General features: G+C 41.6%; 1 protein-coding gene across 5 annotated transcripts in view; it reads left to right on the plus strand.

Moving 5' to 3' along the window:
* Window positions 1-11,635: 11,635 nt before the first annotated feature.
* Window positions 11,636-14,262, plus strand: part of VPS13B (vacuolar protein sorting 13 homolog B) — an 887,459-nt gene continuing 884,832 nt past the window's right edge. For 4 of the 5 annotated variants that reach the window (XM_066379212.1, XM_066379209.1, XM_066379211.1 and 1 more), the window contains exons 1-2: window positions 11,810-11,867; window positions 12,304-12,476. In XM_066379212.1, coding sequence (XP_066235309.1) covers window positions 12,330-12,476 — 147 coding nt within the window. In that variant the 5' untranslated portion in view covers window positions 11,810-11,867; window positions 12,304-12,329. Of the gene's footprint in view, window positions 11,868-12,303; window positions 12,477-14,262 lie in introns of all 5 variants that reach the window. The other variant, XM_066379210.1, reaches the window with a different exon arrangement.

The following is a 14,262-nucleotide window of genomic DNA, read 5'->3' on the forward strand; positions in this document are numbered from 1 at the left end:
CTCCCTCCCCAGAGTTTCCTGTTGTTGCTTGTTGAGTTCTGTAATCATCTATTTGCCTAATGAGTTTCCTATACAATTATTTTGGAAAAATTGTATTTCTTATCTTATTTGTAGGTAGTCACCTAAGTCTCTGTTGCATCATTGCAGTGGTCAGCCAGTGACCTGACAGAAATGTCATTATATACCTCAATCCAATAAGAAAATAAATACTCTAATTTTTGCAATTTGGCTCTGAGCAGAGGCAATCCTTCAGTGCTTGGACAGATTATCTATAATTCAGCCTTAACTTTAACTTCTTGCTTCTGCAGACCCTAAGGCATCAGCCGGAGTTGCAATCTTAGGGTCCACTCAGGTCTTTTTGAGCATGCATTGTGTTGTGGACAAGCACATACAGGTATCAGTACTTCATTACTTTTTTTGGTAAATACAGGGTGGGACAGTCTGTTGACATTTGTTCATATGAAAAATAGTACAATAACAAATAATAACACAAGAGTAAACTGTATGTTTTGCATACTCACAACTACCTTTGTTCTACCCTGTAGAAGTCTATTGTATATATATATACCATATTTTACTTTCTATCTATCATTTAATAGACATTTGGATGGCTTCCACTTTTTGGCTAGTATCAATAATGCTGCTATGACATTGTGGCCTATTTCTATGCTTCACCTTCTGTCATCCAGCCCCCAACTTCCTTACCTCTGACAGTCATCAGTTTGTTCCATGTATCCATGTCTGTTTCTATTTTCATGAACGATCTATTTTTCTATTAGATTGTCTTTAACTCATTAATTTGTCATTTGATATAAAATCTGGGTTCTAATCCTTTGTTAACTGATAAATATTTCAAACATCTTCTTCTAGCCTGTAGCTTGTATTTCATTTTAACATGTTCTCTGATAAGCAAACTTGTTTAATTTTTTTTTTAATTTTATTAAGTGAGAGGTTGGGAGGCAGAAAAACAGACTCCTGCATGTGCTTCGACTGAGATCCACCTGACAAGCTCACTAGGGGGCGATGCTCTGCCCATCTGGGGCCACTGCTCTTTTGATTGGAACCGAGCTATTTCAGCACCTGAGGTGAGGCCATGGAGCCATTCTCAGCACCTGGGGCCAAATTGCTCAAACCATTTGAGCCATGGCTTCAGGAGGGGAGGAGAGACAGAGAGAGAGAAGAGGGAGAGGAAAAGGTAGAGAAGCTGATGGTCACTTTTCCTGTGTGCCCTGACCAAGAATTGAACCTGGGACTTCCACATGCCAGGTTGACGCTCTACTGCTGGGCAAACTGACCAGGGCCCAAACTTCTTTAATTTTAATTAAAGAAGCGTTTTCTTTATAGTTTGTCCTCGATTTTTGTCTTACTTAAAAAATTCTTTTCTCTCTGAAGAATAACAATTTTTATTCTATAAATTTTGTATAAATTGGCCTGACCTGTGGTGGCTCAGTGGATAAAGCATTGACTTGGAATGCTGAGGTCGCCGGTTCAAAACCCTGGGCTTGCCTGGTCAAGGCACATATGGGAGTTGATGCTCCCTGCTCCTCCCCCCTTCGCTCTCTCTAAAATATATAAAGTCTTAAAATTTTTTTTGTATAAATTAAAATATTTTTCCTTTCACTTCTAGTTTATAATCCAGCTGTAATATATTTTGCATTTGTAGGTTCACCCTAAAACTAATAAAGCTTAAACTTTAGGGACCATTATTTGTACTAGTCCTTTCTAAGGTCCTGAGAGAATCCAAAGCAATGTTCAATCAATATAGGTTGTATATTTGTATAAAATTTACAAAAGTAAAATATTGTTAGTTTTTCTTCAATAGTGATCCCCAGATTTTAAGTTTCAGATCCCATAAACCTTAGGCTTCACTTGTAGGTCTGAGGTAGGAATCTAATTTTAATATTTTTTCATCTGAATAGTAATTGTTACAGTACCAATTATGATATATGCCAACTTTCCCCCATTGACTTGTAGTACTACTTCTGGTATATATGAAAATTCCATAAATGAGGAGGTTTGTTTCTGGGTTCTTTATTCAGTTGTATAGGTGTTCTTGCTTATTCCTCCTATTTATTTTGATTAACTTGAGATTTGTAGGATTGTTTCTGTCCTCAGTTAAGGTCTTAAACTAAGTGATTCTGCTTTTGGTAGCATCCACTTATTTGATTGACAATGACCAAAAGGCAGTTTCCTGATTTTTCTTTGAAAGACCTAGGTCAGTGGAAAAAGTACATTGTTTTGTAGATGGGTAGAAGTTGAACTCTGTTCAACTGGTTCTCCTAGAATCATACTACTTCTGTAGTAGGAGGTAACATTAAAAAAGTATCCACAGCTGACAACTCTTCTCTAAGCCTTGACTGATTCTCACATAGTTCTAAATGATTTTTTTCACATCTCACAACACTTTGTACATATTTCACATCATCATATAATATTTTAATTAGTCATTTATATCTATGATTCCAATGAAACTTGAGATTCTTATATGTAGGCACATCTTGGTGCCTAGCATAGTGTATGCCAGACAGTGGGATTTCAAAAAATGTCTTTGAGTTAATAATAAATTCAGAATACCAAACTAATATATTTTAATAACTTGAAGCAACCATGATTACTAGTGATTTTCTAACAACTGGACTTTTTATGAACTACACTCTGTGCCTAGCTTTCATAGTGTGATAATACCTACATGGCTTGCACAGATACTTTTTTACAGTTAAGTCTGAGGCTACATTAAAAATCGTTATGTGCTGTAACTCTTTAGGAAGCTAGTCAGAAGTGTTTTGTGCATCTACTTAATGGGTATCAGTCTAACTCTAGAAAACTTCCTTTGCTGTTCAATAATGGATTTTTTTTTTAATTTTTTTTTTTTTAGTGAGTGAGAGAAAAACAGAGAGAGAGAGAAAGAGGGAGGGAAGGAGGAACAGAAAGACAGGAAAGGAGTTGTTCATATATTGCTTCTCATATGTGCCTTGAATAGGGGGCTCCAGCTGAGCTAGTTACTGCTTGCTCAAGCCAGTGACCTTAGGTTCAAGCCAGCAACCTTGGACTTCAAGCCAGCGACCTTGAGGCTCAAGTAAGTGACCATAGGGTCATGTCTATGATTCCACACTGAAGCCAGCAACCCAATGCTTAATCTGGTGAGTCTGTGTTCAAGCTGGATGAACCTGTGCTTACTCCAGCAACCTCAGGGTTTCAACCTGGGTCCTAGGTGTCCCTGGTCGATGCTCTATCCACTGTGCCACTGCCTGGTCAGGTAGAATTAATGGATTTTTACTTTTTCTCTTTTTCCTTCTCAAAATGGGAGAAATTGAAACTTGAACAGTTGGGATGATTGGCTGTGACCTGAGGTAGTTCACTTAATCTTCCCATGTCTGAACTTTCTCACTGTGCCATATATCTATATTTGTTATAAAAGCAAAAAAGTATAATAACTTGCGATGAATATTCAATGAATAAGTCAGTGACAGTCTAGGTAAGTACATTTTTAAATTGAATTATACAATGATAATTTCATGAGTAAATTAAGTTCAATTTTCATGTTCCTGAAACAAAGTTGAATTATTTCAGTTAATGTCTATTACCTATTTATTATATGTTATTTAAAATAGCATTCCCTGCTATAACAAATAAACTCTCAAATCTTAGGATGTAAACAGTATAGGGTGTCCTTAGGTTTATGACACAGTTCCATTCCTATGACAGTAACAGAACTCGAATTTTGGTGTAAGTTGAAACACATCCAAGCCTAAGTCACTTACTTATCCTAACACAGCTGTAAAACAATAATCCAGAACATAAAAACACAGCTAAGCAAAGAAAATGAATACTGCATATTCTTTCGCCGTGTGTAACCAAACTAGTTTGCCCACGTAGTCCATAAGTACAATGCTAACGGCATAAGCCAACGCACTCACATTTCAACTTTTTAAAGTTTTTTATGAGAGTGAGCATTGTAAACTCAAAAACATCAAATGTGGAATGTTGAGACTGTTGTAACCCACAGATCTCCTGTAGTTGATTTCTCAATCAAGCAAAATTCTAATGAATGTTATTAATTAGCAGTTTGTGTTCCCCTAGGCAATAATTCAGACTCAGTCTCCCATTTTTTCTGTCTTTGGCATCTCTTGGACCTTGGAGCTCTCTGTTTCATCCTATTTATCTAGTTTGGTGATGGGAGAAAGAATAAAAGTGTTATGTGGAGGGCTTTTATGAGCCAGCCTGTACTTACATCACTTCTATCCATAGTCAGGAGCTCAGAGCTCAGTTACTTGACAACACCTGACTGTAAGAGAGCTCTAATAATAATCTAGTCATGTGCACAAGAGGAAAAGTAAACAGATTTCTTGAATAATTATGAAAGTTAATCACACAACCTATTATCATATAATATGTAAGGTGCTAGAATACAAGTCCCTGTACTTGAAGATCTCATACATACACTAAACATAATAAATAAATTATAAAGGAGTCTTCCTATACCTTTTTCAAACTTTTAAACACCACACAACTATTTAAAAACTTCACCTGAGACTTCCAGTTCCTGGTCCCAGTATATAAGTAGCCTAGAAGTTGCTACTCCATCTTAACAAGTAAAAAGCTGAACAAAATAAAATATCACCAACTCTTAGATCCATTAGAAAAGTGAGGTCACAGGGTAAATCACTATTTCCAATATTGGAGAGACAGAAAATCACAACTTAGTGCAGCAGAAACTCATGAACAGGTGTTTCCTAGGAAAACCTGATATGTAAGGCAAGAGTAGGTAAGGCAAAAACTGAGAGAATCTCTAGGAGAAACAGATGCACATAAATATAGTCAACAGATCTTTGAGAAAGGATTAAAAGTGATTAAACGGAGCATAGAATCTTTTCAATAAATGGTGCTGAAGCAATTCGACATCCACATGCAAAAAAGATGGATCTGTACCTAGACTTCACACCCTTTGCAAAAATTAAAATGAACTGGTACCCCTAAATGTAGAAAGCGAAATGATAAAACTCCTAGAATAGGAGAAACCCTTGATGACCTTAGTTATGCAAAACCGTTTTAAGTATAACACAAAACACATAGTCCACAAAAAATTAGATAATTTGGACTTCATTAAAATAAAGATCTTTTGGAGAGCAAAATTTCAAGAGAAGAACCACAGACTAGGAAAAAAAAATCTGCAAAACACACATCTGATAAAAGATTTTTATATGAAACACAAGAAAATTGTAACACTTGAAAATAAGAAAATGAAAAACAGGATTAAAAAATGGGCAAAACACATTGTTGAGGAAAAAAGCTGTGTTAGGCTTGCGATGTCCTTTGCATGTTTAGTGCATAAGCACATGGCAGAACCACGTGTGTGTAGCCTACATAAGGCTATGGGTACTTTCACTCAGGGAGTTTTTTAATTTAATTTAATTTAATTTAATTTTTTATTTTTTACAGAGACAGAGAGTGAGTCAGAGAGAGGGATAGACAGACAGGAATGGAGAGAGATGAGAAGCATCAATCATTAGTTTTTCATTGCGCGTTGCAACACCTTAGCTGTTCATTGATTGCTTTCTCATACGTGCCTTAACAGCAGGCCTTCAGCAGACCGAGTAACCCTTTGCTGGAGCCAGCGACCTTGGGTTCAAGCTGGTGTGCTTTTTGCTCAAACCAGATGAGCCTGCGCTCAAGCTGGCAACCTCGGGTCTTGAACCTGGATCCTCTGCATCCCAGTCCGACGCTTTATCCACTGCGCCACCGCCTGGTCAGGCCACTCAGAGAGTTTTTGGTGGATTGCTGACCTGCCACTGTGAGGTGTAGATTGCTTGCTCTCCACTGCGAGGGGTCATTTGGCAGATTGCTTGCCTGCCAGTGTAAGAAGCAGGTTTTCACCTGCCTTTTTGCTCTCCCACCATTGTGAGACTCCAATAAATGGAAATGGCCCAACACTTAACAGCTTCGCCATTCTTTTACCATCTGCCCGATTCCAATGTGAACCTGCCTGCCCTTGGTACAGGCATTATACCTGGCATAGTGGGCAGGACTCAGATCAGATAGGTATGGAGCCGCCAACACCCTTGAAGGGTGGAATACAGGGGTAGTCATTCTCGATCATGTGGTTCCCTGTGGCTACCACGTTGGGGGCTGTGTGCTGGTTGTTTTTTAGAGCCCCACAAGAAGAAACCGAAAGCTCTCTGGGAGAGGTTGAGCGAGGTCAAAAGCTCCAGGCTGAGCACTGAAAGTGGCAGGTGCTGGGACAGTTGCTGTGACTTTCAGTCACAAAAAAAAGCTTCAGTGTGAGCTAGAAGCTGAATGCTCACAGAAGCTGTTGTTAGATGAACAGCTTCAGGTTCAAAAGCTCCAGTTTCAGCTTCAAGCTGAGAGCCAGCAGTCACTAGAGCTGAAGCAGATGCTGAAGAAGGAGTGTCACCAGCAGAGGGACGCTGAGTCAGTGGTTGTAGGTGTTTTCAACTCCTTCTCTGAGGAGGAGGTATGGGTTGAAACTGTCATCAGCAGACTCAGAGCCTGGCTGGTGGTCACCCAGAAGGTAAAAACCCAGCAGGAAAAAGTGCCTCAGGGGCAGGCACAACCCCCTCCACAAATAGTAGAGTACTCTGTGGTTTGGTCCAATACATAGACAAAGTTGATTGAATTAGGGGTAAAATTTAGGTAGAAACCCACCATGTCCCTGGCAACTTGGTTGCTGCAGTTGTGGGTCATAGGGTTGGATGATATAGTGCTCTCCAGGGCAGAAATGGAGAAATCCACCATTAACACACATGCCTCCTTGAGGCAGCATCTTCAGAACTGCCATGACAACCCAGGAAGCCATACCTTATTAGAACGGGTGATGGCTACCATTCATATAATGTGGCAGAATGCTGGAGACTTGCCAGATACAGTTAGTTGGTGGCAGTCATGTACTGAGCTACAGCAGGTCCTCCAGGAACTAGGTATGAGGAATGCTGCTGCCAACTTGAGATCCAGTGGGCCAGATGAGGAACTATTTATGGCAGGGATGAGGGACCTTATTCTCTGTAGCACCCTATCAGCCCATTTTGGGTTACTAGTGGCTATTTTGGGCCCCTACGTGGGGCAGCCCATTAACACTGTTACACATTGGCCAATTTGGGGTGGTAGAAGCAGCACGGCACCATAAGGTTGTGTGGGCTGCTGCCTGTGCTGCCCTCTCAACTAACAAGAGAAATGGGCCTGTAAAGCTTACCCAAACAGATCTGATTAGACTTGATAACGGCCAGGACAGATAGAAATTAGATGGTAGGTGTAAGAGTCCTGTTAGAGGTCTGGTGGTGGATTAAGCCAGAACATAGGTTGCAGCTGCTTAAAGAGTGAGGAAAGTGGGCATCCCTGGCAGCTGCCAAGAAAATGGCTGGTGTTCGTGTTGCATTGCTGCAAGATTATATGACGGAGACAGCAGAGGGAGAGGAGGATTCCCAAGACCCACTGAGCAAGTGGGAATGGGGGAAGGCCAAAGGACCCATCTATTGGAGACAGGCAGAGGCTGGAGGCCCCAGGTGAAAATGGCAATCCACTGGTCCCCTTCTAATGTGCTGCAGGTAATGGCCTTAGAAGATAAGAGGTGCTTATGCAGCAGCTAAAAGGACTGTCAAGGTTACACAGGTCTTGAATGTGTTTGACCCTGCCAGGCCTTGTGAGCTTGCTGCGGGGTTTGGATGGGGCTTGTGCAAATGGACAGATTGTTTATGGAAAGGCACTGAGGTCTGTTATCAAGAGGCTGTATGGCTAGTTGCCTGTAATGGACTACCTTGGATGATTTGCACAGACAGTTGGGCTGTCTATCGTGGACTGATCACTGAGTGGTGTAATGGACTTTTGAAGCAGGGACTGACAAGATCGGAGACACAGGCTCCCTTGCTGGATGGACATGCTGCTTGTGGACAGTATGAGAGACCCTGACCAGGGGGCAGGCACCTGTGGAGGCCCTCATGCATTGCAATGCTGCTGTCATCCAGTTATAGAGACACACCAAGGACATTTTCTGCAATGGACATGGTCCTGGACTGTACAGGTACCTACCCCCCACACCTATGTTAGGTGGCCTTGTTAGCACCAAGGGGTAAGGGATTAGAGGTGGACCTCCACTTAACTTCCTGGGCAACTGAAGCCTGGCTGCCTAAGGTGAAAGCGTGTTATCTGTTGGGTGCTTGGGGAGAAGTCGTTGTGAAGGGCACCTTTCTAATTATTGTCACTTTCAGTATAGCCTGTGCTATTGCTGTAGTCTGCACTGTTTCTGTTTATGTAATGTACCTTACTTCCTTGCATTGGGACCGTTGTGGAAGATAGCTGTTGCATAGATTGTGAGGTGAGCAATCCTAAAGGGGTGGAGTGTTGGGAAAACAGCTGTGTTATGTTTGCTCACTTGCACTTTGCGTGGTTAGTGCATGAACACGTGGCACAGTCATATGTGTGTAGCCTACATAAGGCTACGGGTACTTTCATTTAGGGGGTTCTTGGCAGATCGCTGACCTGCCACCATGAGGTATGGATTGCTTGCCTGCCACCGTGAGGGACCGTTTTGCAGTTTGCTGGCCCTCCACTGCAAGATACTGTTTGGCGGATTGCTTGCCTGCCACTGTGAGGTTTTCCCCTTCCTTTCTCCTTGTCCACCATTGTGAGACTCTAATAAACAGGACTGGCCCAATGCTTTCTGGCTCCGCAGTTCCTCTACCATCTGCCCGAATTCAATGTGAACCTGTCTGGCTTCAGCCACTGGCATTACACACATGAACAGACATCTCACCAAAGAAGATATACTGTACAGATGGCAAAGTAAGCATATGAAAAGATACTCAACATCATATGTCCTTAGGGAATCGCAAATTAAAACAAGGAGATACCACTACAAATCTATTAAAATGGTCAAAATCTGGATCACTGACAACACAAAACACTGACAAGGAAGTGAAGCAACAGGAGCTCTCATTGATTGCTGGAGGGAATGCAAAAGGCCACAGCCATGTTGGAAGAGAGTTTGGCATTTTTACAAAATTAACCACTCTTACTACACTGCTCACAAAAATGAGGGGGTTGGGAAACATGCAGATACACCAGTACTTTCAACCTTTTGTATAGCGCATTTTCACCAACAAAATAAAAGTTGGTTTCGCATCTCATTTGCATAATTAAACTTTCTTTGACTTGTTTGCTTTTCTGTTCTTGTTTAATAAAAAAAATCAAATGCTTCTTTTATCGCTTTATATTCATTTTGAAATATCCAAATTTTTCTTAGGATATATATATATAATCCAGCAATTGTGCTTGTTAGCATTTACCCAAAGGAGTTGGAAATTTATGTCCACACAAAAACCTGCACACAAATGTTTATAGCAGAAGCTAGCAAGTTATCCTTCAATAGGTGAATGAATAACTAAACTATGATATGTCCATCCGATGGCATATTATTTAGCATTAAAAAAAGAGCTATCAAAACATGAGGAAGACATAGAGGAAACAAGTGCTAATTACTAAACGGAAGGAGTCAATCTCAAAAGGCTATATACCAGGGGTCGCCAAACTACAGCCTGCAGGAGGCATGCGGCCCCCTGAGGCCATTTATCCACCCCACCCCCCTGCACTTCCGGAAGGGGCACCTCTTTCATTGGTGGTCAGTGAGAGGAGCATAGTTCCCATTGAAACACTGGTCAGTTTGTTGATTTAAGTTTACTTGTTCTTTATTTTAAATATTGTATTTGTTCCCATTTTGTTTTATTACTTTAAAATATGTGCAGTGTGCATAGGGATTTGTTTATAGTTTTTTTTATAGTCTGGCTGTCCAACAGTCTGAGGGACAGTGAACTGGCCCCGTGTAAAAAGTTTGGGGACCCCTGGGCTATACACTGTGATTCCAACTGAATGACATTCCAGAAAGAGTAAAACTATGGAGATGGTAAATACTTCACTGGTTGCTAGAGGTTTAGGAGAGGGAGGGATGATCAGATATAGAAGATATTTAGAACAATGAAACTATTCTGTATATGATGGATACGTGTTATTCTACATTTGTCAAAATCTACAGAATGCACATCAGGAATGAATCATAATGTAAAATATGGACTTTAGGTTATAATGATGTATCAATGTAGGTTTATTGATTTTAATAAATGTACCACGGCGGTGGGAGATGCTGATGGTAGGGAAGTTTGTGTGTGGAGACAAGAAGCATATGGCAACTGTCTGTACTATTAGCTTACTTTTCCTGTGAACCTACAGGTGCTCTAATAAAAAAAAAAATCACCTAACTCTGGAGAACTATTATCTATATAACTTGCCTCAATGATTTTTGAGACTATTTAAAAAATTTTTTTCTTTTTGGAACAAATTTTACAAAACGACATAATAGAGATCTGGGAAAGGTTCCTTATTTGAAAAAAAAAAAAAAAGCAATGAAATATATTAGTTGAAAAGCAATTTTCTTGTCTGCTACCTGAACAGGGGACATGAGAACATAGGCTGAAAACCACTTTTGGGCCCAGACTGGGTGGCTCAGTGGATTGGGTGCCAACTTGGCACTCTGAGGTTACAGGTTCAATACCCGGTCAGGGCACAGACAAGAAGCAAGCAATTACTGCACAACTAAGTGGAATGAGTTAATGCTTCTCTCTTTCTCTTCCTTATCTCCCCCCTCTCTCCTCCTCAAATCAATGGATTTAGTTTACTTCTTAAGTATTTTCAATTAAATGCAACGACAACATGGATGGGTATTTTAATAACTTTCTGAGTTGTCTATTCTTAAAATGCAGTGGTAGGTGCTTTCCTCAGAGGTTATGAAAAATAAGGGACACTGGTCAAAACTTTTGCCTGCATGTCCTATGCTCTTCCTTAAAGCTCAGTGTCTGTTTTTCCAATTTAGGTGCTTGGGTTTTTTGACTCTGTTAGCTTGCAAGGTACTACAAGGAAAGATAATATATTACACATTCTTTTCAGCCTCATAAAAACCAGTACTGATTCTTAAAATTAATAATTCCTTATTTGCTATTTCTTTTCACTTTTATCTCCATGAGTTTCATTTACTTCTTCAGATATTCCCGCCCCGTTTCTGAAGTCCCCTAACAGACTGCAATCCAATGGGTTATACACGTTTCCTCTGATCATTCCTTCTTGGCCCCGCATCAACAAATTTGCTAACACTTAACCGCTGCCTCGCCAAAGTAAAAGAACGCGAAGGCTTATTTACACGTGTCGCCAAACACGCACCCCTTAAGTTGCGCCCCTGCATCAGTCCTTCAGTTTATCTTTCCACATCCACCCTTACTCCAGCAAATAAACCTCGGCTCTACTTTTAAGGCCCCCCACCTCTCCACCACTTCTACCCACGGCCTTAGTGCTATTCTCCCGCCCAGTAAACACAGTTCCTCTCCGCAGGCTTTCCATTTCCCAAGGGAAACAACTACTTGTTTATCAGGGTTTTAAACACTGGGACCCGGTTTCTTTTTCCTCAAACCTATGGTCCTCCGTGTTTCTCCACCCCGGCTCGCCCTCCACCACGCGCGGCCACTCTCGTAGCGTGGCGCCACTTCCGGACCTCGGGTGCCTCCACTTTACCCGTCCGCCCACCTCCCCCAGGCACTTCCTGAAGTTTTGTTCTGACCACTGGCCGGGTCGCAGTGGGGACCGAGGCCAGCTAAGTGCAGACGGTCTCCCTCTCGAAGAAGAAAGGAATGGCTTCTCCAACCTAGAACTCCGGCCCTGCTGCGGAGTCCAGCGCTGCCGGCGGAGGGACAGTTTACTTTGAGCACAGAATGGGGGACACCCGGAAGTGGCGCCGCACAGGAGCTGCGCCCACGACGGGCGCGGAGTTTACGTACCGGTGGGTGGAGGGGACGCCACGGCACTCTGGCGTGAGGGTGAGCGGAGGGTGCCGTAGGCGGGGCGGGATGCTGTTTCCTTCTGGCTCTGATGCTGTGGTGGTAGATCCGGCTCGGGTCCAGGGGGCGAGGGCATTTAGGGGCGGCGGGGTTGCCGAAGGGCTGCAATGGTCCGAGGGGGCCTGCGGCACTCGATTCTCTCTTGGGGGCTAGGTGTCTTCAGGTCACCACCTCTCCTAACATCCCTTGGCCGGCGAGTTGGGGGGCGGTGTATTAGTGAGGAAATCGCCCCTGCAGCGGAGAGTCCACTGAGTTCTTTCTGCTTCTGGGAGGAGGCAAGAGGCTGCTTTGGTGGGGACTGTTGCTTTTCGGCCTCTTCTATCCTTTCTGATTGATAAGTGCTCCTCACCCCCCTTTTGCTTCGCTGCACCACAGTCTCAATTACTTCTAATATTACTGTCTTTATCCTCTTCAGCTTCTGATTTGGACTCCTCTTAAACGATGCTGGAGTCATACGTGACTCCAATTTTAATGAGCTATGTGAATCGCTACATCAAGAACTTAAAGCCATCAGATCTACAGCTTTCACTATGGGGTGGAGATGTGGTTCTCAGCAAGCTCGAGTTAAAGTTGGATGTGCTGGAACAGGTAAATTGTGTAGCTGTCATTTATTGGACACATTTTCAACTTGTTTAGAAGTAATCCGTTGTTTCCTACACTTTGACTTTATGTTTTAAAAACTATTTCTTTCTGCTAACGTGTTTTTAGCTACTCTGAAACTACATAATTACCTCCCTTTACAGAACATTTTTTTTAATGCTTTATTACTAGTGATGGTTAATGAGAATCGGATTCCCAAAAGTTGCCACGTCAAATGGGAAGACACTTTCATTTTTCTTGTTGAAATTCTTCAGCCTATTGATTCAATCTCAAGCCTTACCGAATTTGCTAATTTATATTGCTAAGATTTTGTATGATGCTAGAAAAGAGCTCCTTCCATTCTCCTCTTTGGGGAATGGAAGGGTCCAAAACACAGCAAGATGTTGAGGAGAGTTTCAGTCTCGTAGTGGGAAAGATGACATTACCCGTGGCATCCAGGGTGTTGAGTGGACACAGGTTGAGAAGGCTAGCAAAATTGAAAACTTCTTTGTCAATTACTTCTTTTTAGTTTCTTTTAACGTGAGAATGCTCTGATGCAGATGAACTGTAATTTCGAAGATTATATACTTATTACTTCATTTAGTGCTAACATATGCCAGGCCACTTTGTTAGGCTTGAGGATACAAACATTATCTGTGGAAACTCAGAAAAGTCTATGACCAACTGCTTTTTGGGAGATTAGAAAAGATTTAATCTGATAGTGATAGTTATCAATAATTTCTGGTCATATTCCACTCTTTCTTCTGTTAGTGAACAATCCAGAGTTAACAGTAAGAAATAATACTCTGGCCCCTTTCCCTTTTTCTCTCCAAGGTTAATTATCTTATGGGCACAAGTACTAAGTATGCAGCTCAGTTTTTACCTATATGTACACCTGTGTAACCACCATCCAGATTGAGAAATAAAGTATTTCCTGCACCCCAAGTGGCTCTCCTGTACCCCTTTGTAATTATTACACCCCCCCCCCCCCCCAAGAAACAACAAGAAGCCAGATGACTGCTATTCTGCCTGGCTTTAGTCAACACAGGTAAATATTACCTGTTTTTGAATTGTACGTAAATAGAAATGGTGTATGGCTTCTTTTCTTCAACATTATGGCTAGGATTAACTTATGTTGTTGCATGAACGGTGGCTTGTTCTTTGTATTGCCTTGTAGTATTCCATTGTATAAAGATTTCTTCATTTACTTTCTATTTTCCTATTAATGTACATGTGGATTGTTTTTGCTTTTGACTATAGTGAAGAAAGCTCTTATGAACATTCTTGTAAGTGTACTTTGGTGAATATAGTTATTATTTCCTTAGTTCTATACGTATGCAGTAGTCATATGTTTAGCTTTAATGGATATTGTCAAATAGTTTTCTGGTGTGGTTGTACCAATTTACATTTTCACCAACAATGAATGAGGGTTCCCAGTTACTTTTTGTTTTTGCTATTATTTGGTATGGTTGATATCTTACTTTTTAATTTTTATTTATTTTCATTATTATTATTCTCTGTATTTTTCTGAAGCAAGAAGCAGGGAGGTAGAGAGACAGACTCTTGCATGCTCCCGGCTAGGATCACCTGGCAAACCCACTAGGGACGATGCTCTGCCCATCTGGGGCTTTGCTCTGTTGTAACCTGAGCCATTCTAGTGCCTGAGATGGAGGCCATGGAGCCATCCTCAGTGCCCGGGCCAACTTTGCTCCAATGGAGCCTTGGCTGCTGGAGGGGAAGAGAGAGAGAGAGAGAAAGGAGAGATGGAAGGGTGGAGAAGCAGATGGGTGCTTCT

The sequence above is a fragment of the Saccopteryx leptura genome, chromosome 3, assembly GCF_036850995.1.
Source record: "Saccopteryx leptura isolate mSacLep1 chromosome 3, mSacLep1_pri_phased_curated, whole genome shotgun sequence".
NCBI classification, from domain to species: Eukaryota; Metazoa; Chordata; class Mammalia; order Chiroptera; family Emballonuridae; genus Saccopteryx; species Saccopteryx leptura.